Source organism: Apteryx rowi, unplaced genomic scaffold (genome assembly GCF_003343035.1).
Source record: "Apteryx rowi isolate R43461 unplaced genomic scaffold, aptRow1 scaffold_7, whole genome shotgun sequence".
In the NCBI taxonomy this organism is placed as follows: Eukaryota; Metazoa; Chordata; class Aves; order Apterygiformes; family Apterygidae; genus Apteryx; species Apteryx rowi.
In genome coordinates this window covers 8,043,485-8,064,641 of record NW_020450982.1, presented here as the reverse complement: position 1 = coordinate 8,064,641, position 21,157 = coordinate 8,043,485, and the positions used below count along the sequence as shown (strand labels likewise).

Here is a 21,157-nt window from a genome sequence, read left to right as displayed (position 1 = left end):
CCGGAGATGCTCCCGCCGTGCGGGCGAAGCGAGGCGGCGGCGGTGGCGGCCTTGCAGGCAGGATGCGGTTTAGGTAAATTCTGTCTTTCCGTAAATTCATTCCTTTTTCATCCCGTAGCTCGCTGTCTGCACGCGTGGATTGCCGTGTACGAGGGACGAAATGAGCTGGGTGAAAACATCTGGTGTGATATCTAGTGGGAAATCGCTGTAGACCTCTCCTGCCCTCTGGCAGGGCCTGAGTTGGGAAAATCCTCTTACAGTCGTAGCGGATAGCTAAGGGCTTCAAAGTTCAGATGAAAAATTGTGGAAGAAAGAAACAAACGGGAAGCTTACATTTGCCTTAGAAGACTATATAAAATAAAGAAAGTTTGATCCTGTAAGAGGACATACCTTTAAATCAAGCATTTTTTGTAATGTTCTTTCTGCTTAGGAAGAAATACTTAATGAAAGAAAAAAAAGTAACGGAAATGACTTTATACAGTTGCCTTTTGCTTGGGTGAATACTTCTTGGTGCCTGAAAACAAGGGCCAGGTTTTTTCATCACCTTATGGAGCAGGCGCTTGTCACTTACTGGGGAAACACCAATTTTTATTCTAAACGTAGAAAGTAGGTTTTCCTCCAGGGTTAGTACTGGTGTTGTTACTCTTTCAGGAAAAGACAATACTCGTGTTTAGGGTTGATCCATAAAAAAAGGTAGAAATAGGGAGGCATGGGAAATAAAAATCAAAAGCATCTACTGGTTCAGAGAATATAAAGGAGCTTAGTGTGTGAAATTTGATTGTATTTCTTGGCTTAAAAAATATTTTTGAGTTTGGACATAATAAATAAGAAAATTATTCACATACATTGTTATCATGAAATAATTTCTGTGATAAATTATCAAAGAATCTAGTAAATTTTTTAAAGAGCAACACAGTTCTTTAGAAAGTAAGTAGAAAAATGTACATGTCTTAATTCTGAATTTTGAAGTTTATGGCTTTAGCTTCTGTGGGCATGTATAGTTTGGTTTGAATGCTGGTGTCTTTTGCAGTGCAAAGACTATCTATGTGGTAACTAATTACTGAAACTACCAGAGCTCTTTATTCTAAGTAATTAAATGTTCAATTATAAAATTGCATTTCTGTGTGTCTCGTTGTTGTTGTTGAAAAAAAAAATAAATGTTAAATGTGATTGTTCCAGTGCATCTTTAGTAAAATAACTGTGAGGGTGAACAAAAACCTTGCACTTACAGCTTGCTTTGCGTAGGGCAGCTCTTTGTACTTTCACAGATTCAAGACCCTGTTAACTATGCTGCCGTTCAAAGCTGTACGGTCAAAATGTTAAAAGGCTGTCATAAATACTTGAATGCCATTACTGCTTCTGGCAATTGCTGTTTTCAGAATAATCCTTTTATTCTTAAACTCTTCCCTAAACATCCCTTAACTAAATTCTGCTTTTATGTTTGTCAGGATTAGAATTTCTCTTAATATTTGTCTGAGATTATATGTATTAATATTTTATAAATATGTATTATTTAATATCAAAGTAGTTTATTTAGACCTGTTCATAAGATTTTTTTTGATATGATAGCGCTTCCATGGTAGCTACCATACAAGTCTATGACGCTGTGGAATTCTGATGAATAATAAATAGGTTGCTAGTCTTGATGCTTTAAGATACAGTTCACGTTTCTCTAGCTTTCATGAGCAGATTTTATTTCCCAAAATGAATGAAAAATATTTTTAAAAAAGTGTTTAAGTATTACAGGCTCAGTTTTATAGTGTGCCTCACTGTGCATGATTATAGGCAGCAAAAAAAAAGTGTTAAGAAGTCCTTCTGAATATTAAATAATTCAATTGGTTGAACGATGTTGTGGTGTGATACAGTATGATGCAGTGAGATAGGTGGGCTGAAATAAGCCTTTTGGTGGAAACAGTGAAGAGAGCTGGGAATGCACTTCCAGGTTCTTTCCCAAATATATGGGAAGCATTTGAAAAGAAGCTTAGTGCATGGATATGGTGATGAACAGGGAGTGTGAAGACTTGAGTTCACTCCCCAGTCAAGTTTTATTTCACTCTTAGCCTCCAGGTGAAACAAAGACTGTTTTTTATATGCCATGTATGTAGGGCTGTGGTTTTCAGCTTGTGATTTTTTTAAGGTTCCTTTGAGACTGTGGAATACTTGTGAAGGGTCTATGAAAAGTAGTAGAAACAGGCCCATTATCACTAAATATGTGATCACTGTCTAAGGATTCCTTTCTCAGTAGCAATTTTTGTAGGGCTCTACAACCTGAGGAAGGCTGACATTACTGATACAGATCCTTTCCAGAGCCCTTTTCTGTCTTTCTAATATATATAACTTTTGGTTCAGGAAACCCTTGTGCTGAAAATAGTTGTCAGCTCTGGGAAAAGATTTGGGGAAATTACCATATTCTTGTCATATTTTTCTGTGGATGTTGTCTTTTGATCAGCAATGGAGGCAAGATGCTGTGTTAAACTGGGACCTTTGATCTGACCCAGTAGAGCTATTCAGATGCAGCATCATCTAGGTACTTTCCTAGTACAGATCATCACATCAGTGAAGGTCAGAAGTTGTGATATACTCATCTTCTAAGGGTGGAGCATAAAATGGAATATAAGAGAAACTGCAAAGTAGAATTGTATGAATTGTGCTGAAAGGGTGAGGAAGCAACTTTCCAATGAGGTCAGTGCAATGCAGAAGCTTGTGAAAAAGTAGATGTGATAAGGACATACATAGTTAAAGCATTGGTAAAGGAAGATGAGCAATCTTAAGATAGAACGAACAGGAGGTGCTGAAATAGAGCAAGGGCAGGGAGGGAGAAACTACCCTGGGATTGCTAGTACTTCAAAAGATGGAGGATGATTTGTGGTTTTGAATTTCATTTTACAGTGTAGTAGATGTTAATGTAAAATTTTACATAATGTATTACTGCAGTTAGTTATATTAAGCTTTAAGGTTGTAGCTACCAAGATAACTCACTGTAGTGCTACAGGATGGAAGGGGTGATGTGAGTTTTCTTAACAGAAGGTGAAAGAAAGGCCCTTCAGCTGTACCCATATAGTAATAACTTCTTTATGTGTTACTGAAGTTCTACAAGGGATACCCCCCATATGGGCAGGAATAGGAACCTTTTCCATAGGGACATGGGCATTAACATGCTCCAGTCTTTCTGATGATTATTATGAGAACAGAGTTTCAGTCTGCACCAAGAAGCAATCTGGAATGAACAGAACTCCTGGTTTGGGGTTKTTCAGGACTGCAGGTTGTATTTGCACAGTTCCAGAGGTGAAAATCAGCTCATTAACAAGAAATTGGGTAGTATGAGGAATGCTTCCTTTCTTGCTTTATACTGCTTGGAGTAATGCATTGAGAAATCTTATTACATAAAATTAGCTAAGCTTTTAGGCCTTRCTAATCTATTATACCCTTCCTTCTAAAGCACTGGTCTTAAATCGGCATTAATTCACACTGAGGTTTTCAAGATACTTAGGTCTTTACTTGAAACTTGCTCATCCATTTTTAATGCTTTGCTAGACCTTGTAAAATGTCCAAGATGAAACCTATATTCTTGTTTCCATTCCTGTTCTAAATAAGAACTTTAAGTTCTAACTGGAATTGTTAATATGACAGAAAGTTGAGGATGATTCATCATTTGAGTTATTTCATTTGCTAAAAGGATTTGTTATATATTTTTAAATATACTGAAGAGCTTTGCTCTGAATATAATTTTGATGGCATTAATGCTTAAAAATATTACAGATTAGCAGAAAAACATGACTAACACTATTTATGCCATCAGTGAAGAGAAACTGAAATGACCCTTGATTCAATAGGGTCTTTTTTCAAGGCAATAGAAATAAAGACCAAGTCCAAGATGATAAACTGGAAGTTGACTGGGAAGTGTATTTGATGACTACCAGGAGAGTTTACTGTGTATTTTTTAAGCCTAGGCTACTTAATTTTGATAGAGAAGTTGAATGGATGTAAGATGAGAGAAATAGTGCTATGGTACTTTTTAGAGAGGTTACGGAGAAGAGACCAACAAACTAATATTTCCTCTGGTGTACTTATTTTCAAGGAGTGATTGGTGGTGTAGCTGAAGAAACGGAGACCTAAATCTGCCAAAGCAAATAGGAGAAGGAGTGAAAAGAGATTTTGATAACAGTGCTGAAAGCTGCAAACAGATCAAGCGGGGGGAAAAAAAGGGATATATACATCAYTGAATTAGTTTGGAAGTTTAGTTGCATGTGTTAATAAAGGAAAGCTAGATTGGATAAATAATAATTGGACAAAGAGAATATAACACTTCTTGGGCTTTAGAAAGATTGAAGCATCAATAGTAATTGTTTAGGTGGGAAAAATTGGAGGAAAGTTCTTGGATGGTTCTTAACTGCACAATTTAAATAAAGTATTTTCCATAAAAAGAATGTTACCGAGTTTAGTTTTTTCTTTGTGTTGTAAAACATCACAGCTGTCTGTGCAACCATCATAACAATAGCGACAAAGTTATTGCATTTAGCATACCTTATTTCTAATAAGTTTCTCTGTTTGCTTCAGAGACCTTGAAGGGACAGAGACCTCAATCAAGGGAAAGCTTGCTGAGCATTCTGTACTACATGTGAGTTACAAGTTTCAGTTTGCTTTTGATATATAATATACCTGAATCTAGAATGTATCTTTGTAAATAAATTAAACCAAGGTAAAGTCTACTTCTTCCTCCCTTGACAAGTAAATCATATTCTTACATTTTAACTTTCATAGCTTCGACACAGTTTAACAGTGTTACATAAGATCTCTTTTCCACAATGTACAGTCAAAGCCAGGATCAGTTCTGGGTAGTGTTTTTTTTTTTTTTTTTTTTTCTTTCGGGTGCCACAATGGCAACCAGAAAATTAAGTAATTCATCCAAACTGGCTCTGTATCACAAGATTCTGTTGGTTTATGCCCTAAAAGTCAGAAGATACAGGATTTCATTTTAGAAGACAGCTGTATTTAATTTGGGCTACTGGCTTCTCTTAATAAAGTTATTTATATTCACTTACTTAAAAAAGGCATGTTCTTTTAAAGGTTATATATATGTTGCATATTAGATATCTAATATTGCTGCCTACTGTAAGAAATCAGATTTTTCTCACTTTTAATTCTGTTAAAAAGTGATTTCCTGCTCTTGAAAATCCCGGATACAGGATATAGGAAAACACAGCTTCTGAAATGTCATCACTCAGCAGCGATTGCCCACACTTGGAATCAGTTGGTGAGATAACAAAAGAGGAATTGATACAGAAGTCTCATGTGAGTTATAGCAGCTTACTTCCTTCCTATCACAGTTAATGCTGGTCACTTATTTTAGCTATATACCTTGTCATGTATTACTATGCCTAAGATGCAGTTAACCGCTAAATGCGAGTAAAACATTTTGTTCCRTCTTCTGTACTGGAATAGGAAGGTTTAAGTATAGTGGGAGAAGAATTATGGACTTGATAAAACTGAAAAACTGTTTTTCAGTACTTAATGCTTAAGAGGATCTTCCCAGGAATTTTTAATCTTGTTTTCTGAAGTGGGTGATGTTTTAATGGAAATATTGCTTACAGGAGACAGTAAAGCAACAAGTAGATCTGTTTCATTTTCAATCAAACAATGCCATTGTGGCAGTTATTTATTTGGAATGTAAATTTAATATGCTCTAGCTGATGTAACTTCAAGTAGAAAATGTAAGAAAAGAATTTATTCTTAAGTTTTTGTTGGATCTCAGTTCACTTTTTGATTGAAGAACCACAGTTTGAAAGCTTGGCCCTATCTGAACTTTTGCTCTCTAATATTAGTAAAGAGAACAAACAAAAGATTTTGTAACCCATTTTAGTAACTGTGAGGGGCATTAAAAAAAAAAGTCAAACTTTTTTTGTCCATGGTGCTAAATTTCTTAACCAAAGTGTAAGTTATCTTGGTTTGCTGCCATATATAGCATTTGTATACCATTTGTCTAGCGTTGCATCTTTTCTGGGGGGGCTTCGCAGATACCATTGACTAAAATAGGAACATACACTTATTACAAGTTCTATCACTTCAATTTCTCTTCATGTTAAATTGATATGCAAGATCAGTTTGGGGGATCTTGATGTTAATATGATATGAAATATATTTATGCTTTTTTAGAAGAGCACTTTTTGCTTTAAGATGAAAACTTTGTAGTAAGATGTCAAAAAACAATCTCTACTGTTTTTTCTAGTAAAATATGCTGGTCTTAAGATTGTGTGAAATGAAACAACTTGAGCTGGTATCAACTCATTCTTTTAACTGTCCTAAAAATTAATCGGTCGATACCTAGTTTTTTGGGTTTTTTTTCTCATTTTGTCTTCAAGTTATGCTTCATTGGTGAAAGTAAATGAAATAATACTTTGCTTATGTGTTTAACTTAACAGGGCACTTGTCAGGACTGTAAAGTTAGAGGGCCCAACCTTTGGGCATGCTTAGAGGTAAGTTGGTCTGGCATTTTATAGCAGATTGTGCTTCTCTGGTAAGCTGTATCTGAAAATTGGTAGTGCTTTTGAATCAACAACTATAATGAAATTCTTTCAATAATGACTTTAAAAACTAATTTAAAGAAAAATTTCTTGTGCAATTTTCTATTTCTAAAGCAATTTGCCTCCTAATACCAGATACTCTTTTCTTGTAATGTAAAAATATTGTGTTTAAAATGAGATTTTTGGATAAGAAGCTAGCATATTAAAGTTCCTCCTTGAGTTAAAGTACTTTAGTTCTTAAGAATTTTTTTTTTTCTTGGTCGATAGATCTGAGGATAATTAAATAAATCACTCCTGAATGAATTAGGCTACTTTTTCTGAGCTTCTCTTACAATTAGTAGTAATAACATCTGCTAGCAGTAAATGCTGACTTTTAGAGTGTAAAAATACATACTACTACTTTTTTGTCCTTAAGCAAAACAAAGAAACACCTTATTTTGAAATATGRATGAACATTCTTCAGACTTTTCTGATTTGTGTACAGTCTTTACCCTGTGTGTAGTTCCTTCTTRACTATGCTATTGCTTTACCCTTCTTGCTGTCTATCAAACTCCAGAATACTATGTTTAAAAAAAAAAGGAGGGGGGAGAGAGGGGGCCCTCTGAAAATATTGCTTCTGCTAGATCTATGATGCCAACAGGAAAGTGTGTACCTAAATCATTTTTTAAAATGTCTCATGAGTTCCTCAGGCATACAATGGTTTCCAGAGATTGAGATTTTGCTCTGTAGGCATGGCTATGTTTCGTTGTCTAAGTCCTGCCAGGAGGATGTCTAGGCTGAGATGCCAACCTGTAGGTGTATGAGTACTTTTAAAAACTTGCTTCAGTCTCTTCGCTCAAGTGGATTGTTGTAACAAAGATCAGATTATTTTTCTTCTTCTATCAATAAAAGATATAAAAAAGAAAGGAAGGGGGAAGATAAACTGTATTAAATATCTTGTTAGTAGATAGCTTAGTCTGATTAGATATAAAAGCCTTTCCTGGAATAGGAAGACAAGTAGGAAGGAGTGTTGAGGGGTGCATGAACCTAGCAGGTGGGGAAAAGCTATGAAGCTTAGAGCTTTTTTGCACTTTTTTTTTTTCTTATTTTTCACTTAGGGCTCTTGAACTGTTATTGAAAAACTTAATTTCATACCAACATTCCCATAGGACAGTTCTATAATTGCAGTAAGACACTTCAAGTGTCACGCTGTGTTATATCTCCTCTTGGATGAATTGGCATCTCGCCTTCATCTTTGTGCGTAGAAAAACAACCAGCACATGGTGAGATCCCAGCATGATAAATATTTGTAACTTAACAAGTGTCTGTAGTAGTTTAATACAGGAAATTAATTTACTCTGTGTGTCCAGCTCCAATTTGACTGTATAAATTAACGTGCTCAAAGTTACACAAATAACGTTCTGTATCCTCTAATGTGATTGTCTTTGTTCATGCAAATGAAGGATTAATGAAAATGGTGTGAAGATGTGTAAGATTGGCAGCTGCAAGATTCTGTGCTCAACTCTGCCAAATACATTTGGCAATTAGAATAATTAAAATTGACAATTATTTTGCATAGAAACTAATGAATTTTGAAGTAATACTCTGGTCAGTGGGCACTGTGGGTGTTGACATACAGACATTTTTGTATAAATGTGTTATGCTTCAAGTCTGTTGCAATTCAGCATTTTAGACACTGGTTAACTTTGTATTTTCTATCAAGATCTCTACTAAATCATAGTTTGTTTAAAAAAAGAATCAAATATATTGACCTTAATCTGAATGAAAATATCAAAATGGCCAAAAAATTATATTCCAGGAGCATTAAATGTCTAATGTTGCCCACCAGTGAAAGAAGTTGAGTTAAATCTTGCAGCATGCTTAATTTGCTTTAGATGGTATTTATTTTAACACTTACTGTGTGTGTCTGTTGGTTTGTGTAGGACCTTGCAAGTTTGAAATAGAGTGAACTTAAAAGGGACTGGCATTGTGTTCCTACTCTGTAAATTTGACATCACTCTTTGATTCTGTATAATTTTATCCATGTCTTGCTCAACAGAACGGATGTTCGTATGTTGGCTGTGGTGAATCCCATGTAGATCACAGTACCACCCATTCCCAGGTATGTGTATTTGMTAGTAATACTGTTGCTTGAAGGAGTGGAGTGAAATTAGAGAACTTTCTTCACTCTGGATAATGAAATGAGTAACCTGTGTTAGCATTAACTGAGTAAAATTTTGTATAGCTATTAATGTTTTAAATCTGTAGAAGCAAGTTTTATTGGGGCTTGTGAGTTTATAATCCTTGTGCAGCTGCATAATTATTTATGTAACTGACACTATTGTGCTCCTTAACAGAACAAGGTGAAATTAAAAAATCAACAGATAGTGGTGGTCTTTAAGATGTAGGATTTACGTGTGGACAAAAGACTTTCTTAATAGGTAGTACTTTAGCTCTAGTCCAACTTTTTGGAATCATGGCTGCCTGATGRATAAGACTAAATTTTTTTTTTGTTTAAAGAAGAGTTGTAGTGAAGTTTGAGGGGGCTTCTCTTCTTGCAAAGAGGAGGAAGGTTAGGTTAATGAGGATTGGAAGTATAAGTTACCAGAAATAGGTGCCTTGTTTCTGCACTGTGCTCCCTGTTCCAGTGGCCACCAGTAAAGACAGTGTAGGCCTTGCTGAGCATATCGTCTCCTGCTCAGTGCTGATCTTGGATCATGTTTAGCAGGAGCAGTGGAGTGTGTGCACTGTGTTCTCAACATGCCAAGTTCTGGCAAGGCTGGATGGCTTGAGTGCATCTGTTTGGGTCATAAACTTGCAATTTGTTCTGTGTCCAGGCACATGCAAGTGTAATGTGCCAAAACGAAGCAAATAAGCTGTCATTCTCTCTTAGCAAATATGCAGGAGACAGAGGGATGGCAGTCTTGACGCGTCTTTTCAGAATCACTGACTTTCTGTCTAAATGGAATTCTTACCACCAATGTACGGTGGTGGTATCATAGAACAGGTGTCAAAAGCTTTACACAGAGCAGATTTTGGTCTTTAAAAATACTAAAAAGACTGAATTATTAAAATGAGCAGATAATATACATGGGGTTTTTACAAGGAAAAAGTATGCTTTATGACCACATTTGCCACCAGTCCTGTTGTTTTGTTTTGTTTTTTTTTTTTTTGAAACAGGGTCTTGAAAGAGGTACATATCCAATACTAGATTAATAAAAATCCAGACTATTTTGCTAGCTATTTGAGGTGAATCACAGTTCTGAAGCCTTTACAATAAATATATAAATGAGCTGCTTGAAGTGCAACTGGGGAACAGATGGTCCCTGAATTTCTTGACTATRATTGTATACCTCTTAGCTTTCTACTGTAGCTTGTTCCTGCTTCTTCACATGCTCTTTTTAGCAATGTTATATACTTGCCAGGTAAGAAAAAGGGAATGGATAGTTTTACTCACTGTCTGTGATATGTTTGTCTTGATTTTTTTTTTGTTTTGTTTTGTTTGTTACTTAATTTTAATTTCTGGATAGTAAGCCCTCTTCAGAATACTGGTTTTTTTTCCTTGTTTGATTCCTCAGGTGTTTATTGGTTACCCATTATTAATCTTTGTATTTTTCAGTAAAAATATCTATAAGCTCTCACTAAAATGGGAGAAACAAGGACATGAATTGGTTTAGTTTTGGTCACTCCGGTTTCTACCAGCAGGGTTCCCTGTACTGCAAGTAACCATGTTCATCTTCTTTTCGAGAAAATTAATAAGCTGTTGCTCTGGAGACATGTAATTGCTTATGCAACTGAAGCTGCGGAATCAGGCATATTTCTTATGACTAAAAAAAAAATTACTTAAAAATATCTGAAGTCTGACAATTTTTTGTGGAGGAAGGACTGTGTAATGAAACTGTACCCCACATTTTATATTTAAAAACATTGTTCTTATACAGGGCCTTATTAAATGAGGGAGGAAGAAGTTGGGCATCCTGCAGCAGTTGTAGTATTTTCCTAATTTCTAGCAGATTCCTTGCTGCCTGTAAACCTAGCTGGTGCTGCCATGTAAGAAAGAGATGCAGTAAGGGTTGGTGAAAGTCTTTGGAGGATAACAGCAACTGTGTACACAGTCTTACAGTAAGCAGAATTTGGTAAAAGAAAGATAAAGGTAAAAATATTCTCAATCTGTGAAGATTTTATATAGCTCTACAGTATGAAACTCTCAACAAGAGAACTAATCAAGTCTAGAGTGAGTGTTTGTTTTGATGTGAACAGCTCTTACTGTAACTGAACTAAAAATCTTATTCMTCTTGCTCTTTTGATTGTTAAATGGCCAATAACTTAAATTTCCTACAGCAACCAAGTAGAATTAAACACTAACCTCACTTTTGAGGAGGCTGCCATTATTACCACTTGCAGACATTCCTGGAAAATTGGTTTGTTGTGAATTTTAACACTTTTGACAATGGTCTCTCTTCTTATTTTTGTAATTACTCAGAGGCATGTCAGACATGACAGTGGCTTACATTCTGATTGTACCTTGTTGCTAGTCTGAGAGACTTGTACTAAAAATGTTGTCATTTTTGCTGAAGTTTCAATAATGGAACTGCTAATTTTTTTTTTAATATTTTAACATGTATGTATTTGTCTCGTTGTTGAAAGACATAGCATTTTAATAATTCTGTTCTAGCTTGCATATAGCAGTATTATTCCAAACTTCTGAATCACAGTCTTGGCTTTTGTTCTGTTTTAGGAAACAAAACACTGTCTAACTGTCAACCTTACTACACTCCGTGTTTGGTGTTATGCCTGTAGTAAGGAAGTATTCCTGGACAGAAAATTAGGATCTCACTCTCCGCTGCCAAATGCAAGACTGTCTCACCAAGCACAAGAAAATAGTGTGCAGGTATTTTTAAACCAATGAAATATAGGCAGCTGTAGATTTGCAGTAAAGTATTATTGTTTTTACATGTCTTTTCTGGAGTAAGAGACTGATGATTCCTCCCCTCTTTTGTCTGTGCTTTCTACTCATTTCTCTCTCTCTTCATAACACTCTACAGAAGAGACAGTGCCCACCCTCTCTTCATTCTCTGCATACTGCATGCTTCCCAAGAATGCTTTTTTGATCTTGCTATCTATTTTTTTTAATTGACAATAAATTGGAATGTCTAGAAAAAGCCCAGGATTAAATTTAAGGCCACAAGGTTTGGAATAGTTCAGCTGTGCTTTCCATTCTGTCAGCTCTTGAAAATTTCTTAGTTACAAAACTCATTACAATAATTACTGGCTAACTTAAATAGAGTAGCAGAATGCTTTAGTATGTGTTTATATGCCAAGGAGAAGAATATGGGCAATATCAGGGAATATAATAGTCAAGTTAAAATACAGGCCTAAAATTGTAGTATTTTATACAATTACTGTATCAGAGAGGAGACTTCAGAAGTGCTTAACTCTTTCTAACTCCACATTTATTAACAGTTAACATAGTAACTGAAGAGTAAGATAATAGATGAAAATAATTAGATAACATTGGAGACAAGTAAGAAAAAATTGTGAGACAGATTTTATACACAGAACTGAAATATTAGAAGTATACTATTTGCTTGTCTTGTGTTCTTCTGCAACTTGAACAAGTGTTTTGTTTTTTTTTTTCCCCAGTCTCCCAGTTACTGATGCCTGTGAAGGCTAATAGTATGGTTTGCCCTAATATTTTTGACAATTTGGCAAACTTGTTTGACATGATCTGTATATCCAAAAAAAGGTCATTATATCTTTAACAAATGTACTTATATAAAAATGACTGTTAGTTAAAACTGACACAAACAGCAGTGAAGCATTTCTTAATATGCCTTGCTTTGGGCATAGAGCTATGGAACAGATACCATAATGTAAGTTGTATGTAGGCATCTTCTTGAAAAATAGAAATTGGCAGAGATTGGCAGTTTATCAATATGATGTTTAAAATATATGTGGAGGGGAAACGTGTGACTTTAATATTAGATATGAACATAATTTGATAATTTTCTCATAAAATCTCAGCTTCCCAATTGGAATAGTACTATTGAAATATACACTTTTAATTTCTGCTTCCCAGGAATTCTGAGTTAATATAAAGCTGGGTGCAGACTTAAATCCCTTCTGTCCTGTTATACTTTACTGCTTTATACTACTATATCTCCTTTAATCTTCCAAGGAAATAGGTCTAATTCACAGAAAAACAGTGGAACTTACAAATTTTGTCTCATGTTTAGAATTTCTATTTATGTGCTCACAAGAAGAATTTGTCAGGCAATAAATGTTTGCCTGCCTAATAATCTGTTTCTCCATTTATAAATTTTGCTTCCAGCAGATTTGTCTTTGAATGTAGTGAGACATCTGGTAGCAAATCAAAAGCACATATACTAACTCTTGTGTGACTGCTCTGTTAGTGCTGCAGTGCTGGCTTGCTGTTATCAAAGGGAAAGAAATATTACAATAACGTGTTCTGTTTTGACTCTCTTCAACTGTCTTCATTAAATGATGCAACACTGTCACTGCTGGTCTGAAAAAAATTTGTTTTTCTTAGTAAGATTCASTAGTGTAGCTGTGGAATCCTTTTATTCTTACTTAATGTGAAATGAGCTTTCAAAACGTGATTCTCATTCGCATCATTTTTAGTTCCTAGGTTTTTTGATGGAATTAGGCTAAAGCTTAAGAGAAAAAATATGTACAAATAAATATACTTTTTCTTTTGATAAGGATTTTAAAATACCTAGTAATCCTGTACTGAAGATTCCACTAGCAGCTGTATTTGATGATCTGGATACAGAAGTGGAAGAAGATGAGTTAAAGACTAGAGGTAATACAAGCAAAATCCAGTACTTTATTGCTGCCCTTTATTGTGTGTGTATGTCTCCAAGTCTGTTCTCCAGCTAAAAATGAGTTCTCTTCTAACTGGAACTGTTTCCCGTTCTACTCAAACTAAGATCTTTATTTTTAGTTTCACCTTTATTACAGCGAACTTTATTTACCTTCAGAGCAGAGGCTGCAGTGATGTATGTAGTGCACCCGTGAAAGCAGTGACAAAAATAAGAAAGCATGTTGGAGTAATATTTAGTGTAGCTGGTGTTCTAGCCACTCTGGTAAGAGTAGTTTTTTATAAAATCTGTTCTAATGTTTTCTCCTATTTTATCAGGTTTCTGGTTTGAATGTTTTTCTGCATTTTGGGTAATCCTTTTACGGTRGTTTTCCAGTGTGGTGATTTTTGCTGTTTGGTTTTATTTTTTCTTCCTTTTTCTTTCTCAGTAATGAATTTCATGCACTGCCAARCTTTTTTGTTACAAAAGTTAACCCAAGCCTAATAGTTAATATAAAGATGAAAATGTAACACGAGAGTGGATGARTCCCTGAACTGTGAAGTCTTAATTTCTCATTTCATAAGAGAACATCATGGTTGTTGYTTCTTAGAAGTCTCAAACTGGTACTGTTTGCCTTAAAAAAAGATACGCATGTTTAATACTATTCATGTTAAAAGTAAATATATTTCTGAATACCATTTTCTTAGAAATGTGTAACCAGTAGATAAGTCTAAGCTATTGTTTTTGAGATGGCAATGAATATGTCAAGGCAGTTTGTTTTTCCATCCATGATGATAAGAGTTTCCAATTCATGGATCTCATTTCTCCTTTACTCATCTACTACAAGAGTTCTAAGTCTGCTGGCGTTGGCCAAAAATCATCTTTGCCTCTTCTGTCATCTGGCAGTCTTTCTTAATATGTCTCCACCCCACTAATTCAATCTGTCTTTAAATCATTAAACCATGCATTTTATTCCCAGTTAATTTCTTCTGTCTCTTCTTGTGTTTGTCCTGTGAATGTTTTGAGAAGATAATTTCTATGGAAGTAATATATCAGTAGAATTGTGGTATATTTCCCAGTAGCACTGATGTGATTATGTCCATACATTTCTCAAATTTAAATGAAAATCTTCTCCAACTCTGTTTTAACTTTGTTTTGAAATTAAAGTTTTGTTTTAAATGTTTTTGATAAAGCATATATTGGAAAGCAAAATCAAGTAATACAAAAAGTAATGCCTGCAGCATATAAATTTAGCCATCAAAAATTATTTAAAACTTGAATCAATAAATTTTTTCACACATACTAATTGATTTGTGAACTCTCTGATTTGTGAAATCATTTATATGTGCAGGCTGTTAAACTGCAGTGAGAGTAACTTCTTGAAATATCTGTTGCTGTTAAAAATGTCTAAACTGTGACTGTTGTTTCTTTCCTGTTTAAGTAAGAACAACTGTCTTTTTTTGTAGTAGTAGTAGAAATTGGAAGGGCTAATGTAATGCAGGTTCACATGTGGGAAGCAAAGGACTGTATTTCAGTTCAGACAGAGAGCAGAGCCTTCTAAAACTTATAAATGAAGTTCTGTATATTAGAAAATTCAACTGAAGTAACCAAAATCTTTTTACTATTTTTATTTTTAAGAAGTAAAAGGATTTTCTTAGCATATTTTACTTTTCTGTCGTAGACCAAAATGATCAGATGCAGGTCCTGTGTTTTAAGGATTACATCAAGCCAATGGTGTTAATTACTAAATATTCTAAACTTTCCAGTTTTAGTAATTAAGATAGTGATTCTATGCTCGTGAACATTACTGTGCTTTCTCACACAACAGCAATTTTATTTTGAAATTAATTACTTCATTAATTTAATGCTGCACTAGCTAAGAATAGCAAGTGTTTCGGGTAAATTTTTTCATTGAACTGAGATAGCATGCTAGTTACGGCTTGTCTGAATAGCCTTTCTTCAGAGGTTTAGAGAGTACTTTTGATGACTATATATTCGCTGCATTAGTTATTGAAAGAGTTTGTTACTTGTAACTTGTGTGTGGAAAAACTATTTGCAGTTATCAGTAAAGGAAGTAAACAGTCTGAGGTTGAAAATTAATTCTTGGGGTAGCATAAACTGAACAGTCTGTATAAAGATTAGGGTATTTAGTCTGCGTAGAAAGAGACTGATTGTAAGTTAATTAAATCTCCGATTCTGGGACAATTACATGCTCAGTAGGTTTTGAATGTATAATCTAATTTTAACTATTAGCATGAACTTTAAACAGAAGAATGAAAACTTCCTTTAAAAGCCTTTGATAGTATGATTAACTGTTATGAGCACAGCACAGAGAATTTAACTGGACTGGTAAATCATTAAGTTCAAGTAAAACTTAAATATATTTCTGATAAATGCTTTTTAAAATAAGTCTGCAACTGTCATAAAATATCACAAGATGAAATACTGTCTACTTGTCTGAAATGTTTTAGCCAAAATCAAAATACTAATTACTTTTTCTAGATAGATTGGTATTCCCTTAGGAGTCCTATGTTTCTTTTAGTTACACCTCTGTGTTCTAATTGGCATCAGAAGCCAATTGGCAGATATAATATCGCAGAGTTTAATTAGTATGTATCTACTAGGAAGTGTATTCCTTAGTATGTCTTTGTATTAGCTTAGGAGACTTGCTGAATATTAATTATTTTTCAGGTCTTACAGGATTAAAAAATATTGGAAACACATGTTATATGAATGCGGCTTTACAGGCTCTTTCCAACTGGTAAGGAAAATGGTTATAAATGTAATTTTATATTCGCATAGACATATATTTTCTGAAGATTGAGTTACAGGTTATGGAGGGCTGGGCTACCATGGAAGAGGACACATTTCTGTTAAAGCTAAATCTTGCATACTACAAGCACTTGTGTTACCAATACACTAAAGTATTATGGGGTCAGGATTAGTCAGTTTTTTGCCTGTTTCATTCTAATTCCTTGCTATCCTCAATAAAAATATATGTTCTTCTAGAAATTTAGAAGAAAAGCTGATTTAAAAAAATCTTTATACGAGCTTCGTTGTTTTTTTTTTCCTTAGGAGAAGAAACCAAAGAAAATGCATAAGTATAAACCCTAATTAGAAAAGAAACATGTTAAGATTAAAAGGTCCAAATTCAGTGCTTACAAACTATGCATCTGGAGTGTTGTTACTGTGCTAAATCGTCCTGGGAAGGTCTAGAATACAATATCATCTCCCCACCTGGAGATAGTGGACAGGTTCATGAAGGAGAAATTTAAGGCTAAAGAGATAGAAACACTGTCCATCTCTGGAATTTCTTGCACTGCAGGTGGTTAGAGGCTGACATAATACTTAAGCACATATCATATATGCTTACTGAATGCAACTGCTTTTGGCTGCAGTTCAAGACAGGGCAAGGTTCAATAGACCTTACCGGAAATGTCTGCTCAGGGAGAGGGGAGCTGAGGGAAATATTGGTGCTCTAATTTTCTACTCTTCTCTAGAAGGTGGAGAAGTGGCATAAGCCATCTAATCTGAGAAATACCATAGTGTGCAAGTATGCTGGAATATCGCCTTTTGTCTTGTATAAAAATAAGTTCAACTTGTACAAGGTGGTGTGACTTGCAAAAGGGTGGAGAGGGAGAGTGTGAGAGTTGACAGCACACCATGAAGTAAATGGGTAAATAATCATGTAAGTAGAAACTATTTACCTAGAAACATCTCATGGCACTACTGGATGCTAGTGAAAAGATTTTTGGTATCTATTTACAGCCATCCTATTTACAGAATGCTCCCATAGAGGTGTATGTGTATTTATGTGATGGACAGTAGAATTTGCCTTGAATTTGAATCCTATTGGACAATTCTGGTGCTTTAACAAATGTCTGAGTAAGTTTGAAGAGCAGAGCTGCTTTTCCAATGAGGTTGTCCTRCTAGGAAATGTTGGCTACAGTATTTAAGGACCCAGGAAACTGAATTGTTCATTTACCTAATAGTAATTACTCTTGATTAATATCTTGTACAAAGTATGGATTTCCTCTTGCATTTTAACTACTTGAAAACATTCATATTTTTCCTTTTTAATCAGCCCACCTTTGACACACTTTTTTCTTGATTGCGGAGCCTTAGCCAGAACAGATAAGAAACCAGCAATTTGTAAAAGTTACCTCAAGCTGATGACAGAGCTGTGGCACAAAAGCAGGTATTGCATCATTTTGGTGATGAAATGGTTATAAATAAGACGTCCTCAGTATAGGATGGATTAATCTGTCCTAGGTGTAAATTTTTTCTCATCTGTATCACAGAAATACTAATTTAAATTAAAAGTTTGTTCTAAAAGGATTGGTACATGCTGTTTGGGAAATAAAGGTCCATTTCAGTAGGAAAATTGTGTGGAAGAAACAATGATCTTCGCGAAGAGCTGAAAGGGTCAGGCTTCTGCTTTAGAAAGGAAAGACTAAGGAGGATATAAATCCTGCAAGTCATAACCTGTTCTTTTCCATATCTACCAAAGATAGGACAAATAATTGATAGGTCTTCCTTGCTACAAATTACATCAAGATATATCTGAATAAGCGTTGTTCAAAGTAGCCTTAAGTTATTAAAAACAAGTTTATATCTGTAAGAAATAAAGTAGTTACATATTTTAGATCTGTCTTCTGTGTCCTTGATTCTGTATCAGTGTTTTATCAGTTGCTTTTCCTTGCATGGAATTTATCTCTGTCTAAGAAAATACTTCAAAAATAGACTTACAAAACAGTTAAATAGTAATTATGCATAGTGTGAAGTATATGTTTGATTCTTCATGTCGGAGACAATCGGAGGATGTGAACCTTAAATCCTATGGCTAATAAAAATGGCTAATACAGTCTTTGCTATTTCTGTCAGATGAGAGATGCAAAGAAAAATATTTTTGTATGTTAACAAATAACTTGGTACCAATATTATGTTGGGCTAAGATTGGTACTAAACTGTTAGACTTGTCATAGCTCAGTTTCAGTTAAAATTATGATCCCAGTAAGGATGTAAAATTCCACTTAAATGCTTTCTTTTTTCTTTTTTTAATATACACTTAAAACTTTTTTCATTTAGGCCTGGTTCTGTTGTTCCTACTGGCTTATTTCAAGGAATTAAAACTGTTAATCCAACATTTCGAGGCTATTCTCAACAGGTAAAATTTCTTGTTATATCTTAAATCTGCCTGAGCCATAAGGTTATTTTTTATTTTTAAATTTAAGGCTTAAAATATCATACTACCTGTGTGTGTTTAAAGGAATTTCAACATTAACTTTAGTTTATGTGCTTCAAATCTAGATCATCTGAAACTGCTTTCAACATTTAAGTCAGCTGTTTTGCTTATTTGTATCAAGCTTTGACTTTTGAGAATAATTCCTTTCCCCTCTTTCAGGAAAACTTAAATAATGAGTACCTAAAACTTTCTTATTTGTGTTAGGTAACACTGCTAATGTCTGAGCAGTCCCAGAAAATAAAATAAAGGTGTTCATAAAAGCAAAAAAGCTTATAATAAAATTTTTTGATATTCATCTGCCAGCTATATTTTTTTAAATTAAGTTCACAGTACCATTTTTTTTATTTATTAGCTTTTTTTTAAAAAAAGTCCATGTCTGTTTCCTATAGCATTGCAGGAATTGTAAATTGGTAAGCTGTTAAGTAGACATGAATTATTACTTAGTAAAGGCATTCTTTATGTGATCTTTCAGACAGTATCTTGGTGCATTGATATAGTTTGCAGCATTTTATTAAAAGCTTTTGACAGGAGGAACTTTACTTTTCTAATTAGTAAAGTTTACTAGTATCCTTAACAAATTTCAGCAATCTACTGTAATTCAAAGAAACTTTGCTATTTCTGTTAATGTGTTTAATATTGGTGGATTGGAGGATTAAAACAACATGTTTTGATGTTCAAATACTGCATGTTGCTGTAAAGTAAGTGTTTAAATAGTAATCTCAATATTGATTCAGTTGCTGAATTATTCTGGTGGTTTAGGACAGTTTAACTTACTTATTAGTTTCTTAAGACCCACTTGACTTTCTGGAAAAGTAGGAAATGGTCAATCTTGATAACCTAACAAACTATATGGAAACTTGATTCCTGAAGCTTTAAATGCTGAGTGGAGAGTATTTTTTTCCATGTATARTAACACTTAATGAGACCTTTATGTTCTTCCTGGATCACACTTCAGTTGTGTTTAGTAATAGGTTTCATGTTAACAATTAAAACATAACAGAATCTATGTGACTGACACTTTCCTGTTGCCCAGCCTCACAAGCTGGGTGGCCAGTTGGTCAGCTTTGTCCAATCTTCAGTAAAAAAAGGAATTATTTTGCTAAATTAAGAATGTTTACTGGTTAATGTACATCTCAAGTTTTGAGCTGTCTTTTTGTAAAAGCACTCTCAGCAAATAGGCTTATTGATTTTTTGGGCTTGGATAATGAAAAAATCTGCATCTGATAGCTGTAATTTATAAGAAAGTAATAATGTGTGTGTTTTTTATTAACCAAGTAACAAGAATGTTTGCCAGGCAGCAGTTGGAGCTTAATAAATAGCTGCTATGATGGTGGGGTGGGAGTGCTGAGCAGCAAAAGTGATTATTATGAACAACCAAACTGTAAAGAAGAAAATGGAGCGGTAGTAGTTACCCAAAAGAAGCTATTGTTCTCTCCCATGCTTGCTTTTATTTGATACTCTCTATCCCCAGGAACCCAGCTGGTGGGTGGATTTTGAAATTTGATGGTTTTTTTAGTATTACTTCCAAACGCAGATTAGACTGGCAGTAATGTTCTACAGTTCTCTGTGGAAAGACTGATAGTCCTTAAGGAATCTTGTTTGGGCTTGAAAAGAAACATTAAGATCTTGTTGCCAATATAATACAATTGGAAAGCTGGAATAAATATACTGTAATCCTTTTTTGATTAAGAACTTCCATGCCCAGTGAAGGCAAGGCTCTGATTGCTTTACTGAAGATGCTGCGTAAGGTTTCAAATATCTGCCCCTTAAACAGTCTGTTACCAGCAAAGTTGGAGTCTGACCATGTTCTTGGTAGTTGCTTGAGTTACATTTATTGTATGTGTAAGCTATGGCAGTATTTTTGTTAAAGTTGTCAAAAAAGCTCATCAGCAGGAGAAGTGTTTAGGAGGAAACTTGTAYTGATATTCAGGATTCCTTGTGACACATCAGATATGGATGCAGGAAGCATATGTTGTCTGAAAATCAAATTTCTTTTGAACTTTAGACTAGGGGCGGAGGAACTTACCTTATCCTTTAATTTTTTAACAGTCAGGTGTAGCTTTCATTCTAGTTATTCATATCCTTTCCTGATACAATTTTAATATTTTCCAAATGCAATGAATTAATGTTGTAAAACTTGTTTAAAAATCCTAGGATGCACAAGAATTTTTGCGTTGCCTAATGGACTTGCTTCATGAAGAACTAAAAGAGCCAGTTGTAGAAGTGGAAGATGCCCAGCCTATGAGTGTTGAAGAGAGTATGGAAGGAGACAAAAGCCCATCAGATGTAGGCTTTCAGTCTTGTGAATCCTGTGGTACCAGTGACAAATCAGAAAATGAGTCTGTTTTCAAACCTGTCTTAGAGGATCCTGCAGAGACAGCTATGTTAATTCAGGATGATGAAAACAGCTCAGTTGTGTCCAAAGACTGGCAGAAAGAAAAAGCATTGTGCAACAAGCTTAACCAAGAAAGTTCTATGGAAGACTTAGAAAAAGATGCAAATGCTGCTTCAGAAACTACTGAATTTTTAAATAATCAAGGAACTGTCAAAGTACAGATACACAGCAGATTCTCAGGTAAAACATTACTAAT

The 21,157-nt window shown here is 34.5% G+C and overlaps 1 protein-coding gene across 38 annotated transcripts in view; it reads left to right on the top strand.

Moving 5' to 3' along the window:
• Nucleotides 1-21,157, top strand: part of USP33 (ubiquitin specific peptidase 33) — a 54,811-nt gene that overhangs the window by 605 nt on the left and 33,049 nt on the right. For 35 of the 38 annotated variants that reach the window (XM_026086564.1, XM_026086563.1, XM_026086549.1 and 32 more), the window contains exons 2-11: nt 4,558-4,618; nt 5,187-5,292; nt 6,420-6,473; nt 8,560-8,622; nt 11,239-11,391; nt 13,224-13,323; nt 16,013-16,082; nt 17,406-17,519; nt 18,410-18,488; nt 20,721-21,141. In XM_026086564.1, coding sequence (XP_025942349.1) covers nt 5,212-5,292; nt 6,420-6,473; nt 8,560-8,622; nt 11,239-11,391; nt 13,224-13,323; nt 16,013-16,082; nt 17,406-17,519; nt 18,410-18,488; nt 20,721-21,141 — 1,135 coding nt within the window. In that variant the 5' untranslated portion in view covers nt 4,558-4,618; nt 5,187-5,211. Of the gene's footprint in view, nt 1-118; nt 183-4,557; nt 4,619-5,154; nt 5,293-6,419; nt 6,474-8,559; nt 8,623-11,238; nt 11,392-13,223; nt 13,324-16,012; nt 16,083-17,405; nt 17,520-18,409; nt 18,489-20,720; nt 21,142-21,157 lie in introns of those variants that run through there. The other 3 variants (XM_026086547.1, XM_026086544.1, XM_026086568.1) reach the window with 3 other exon arrangements.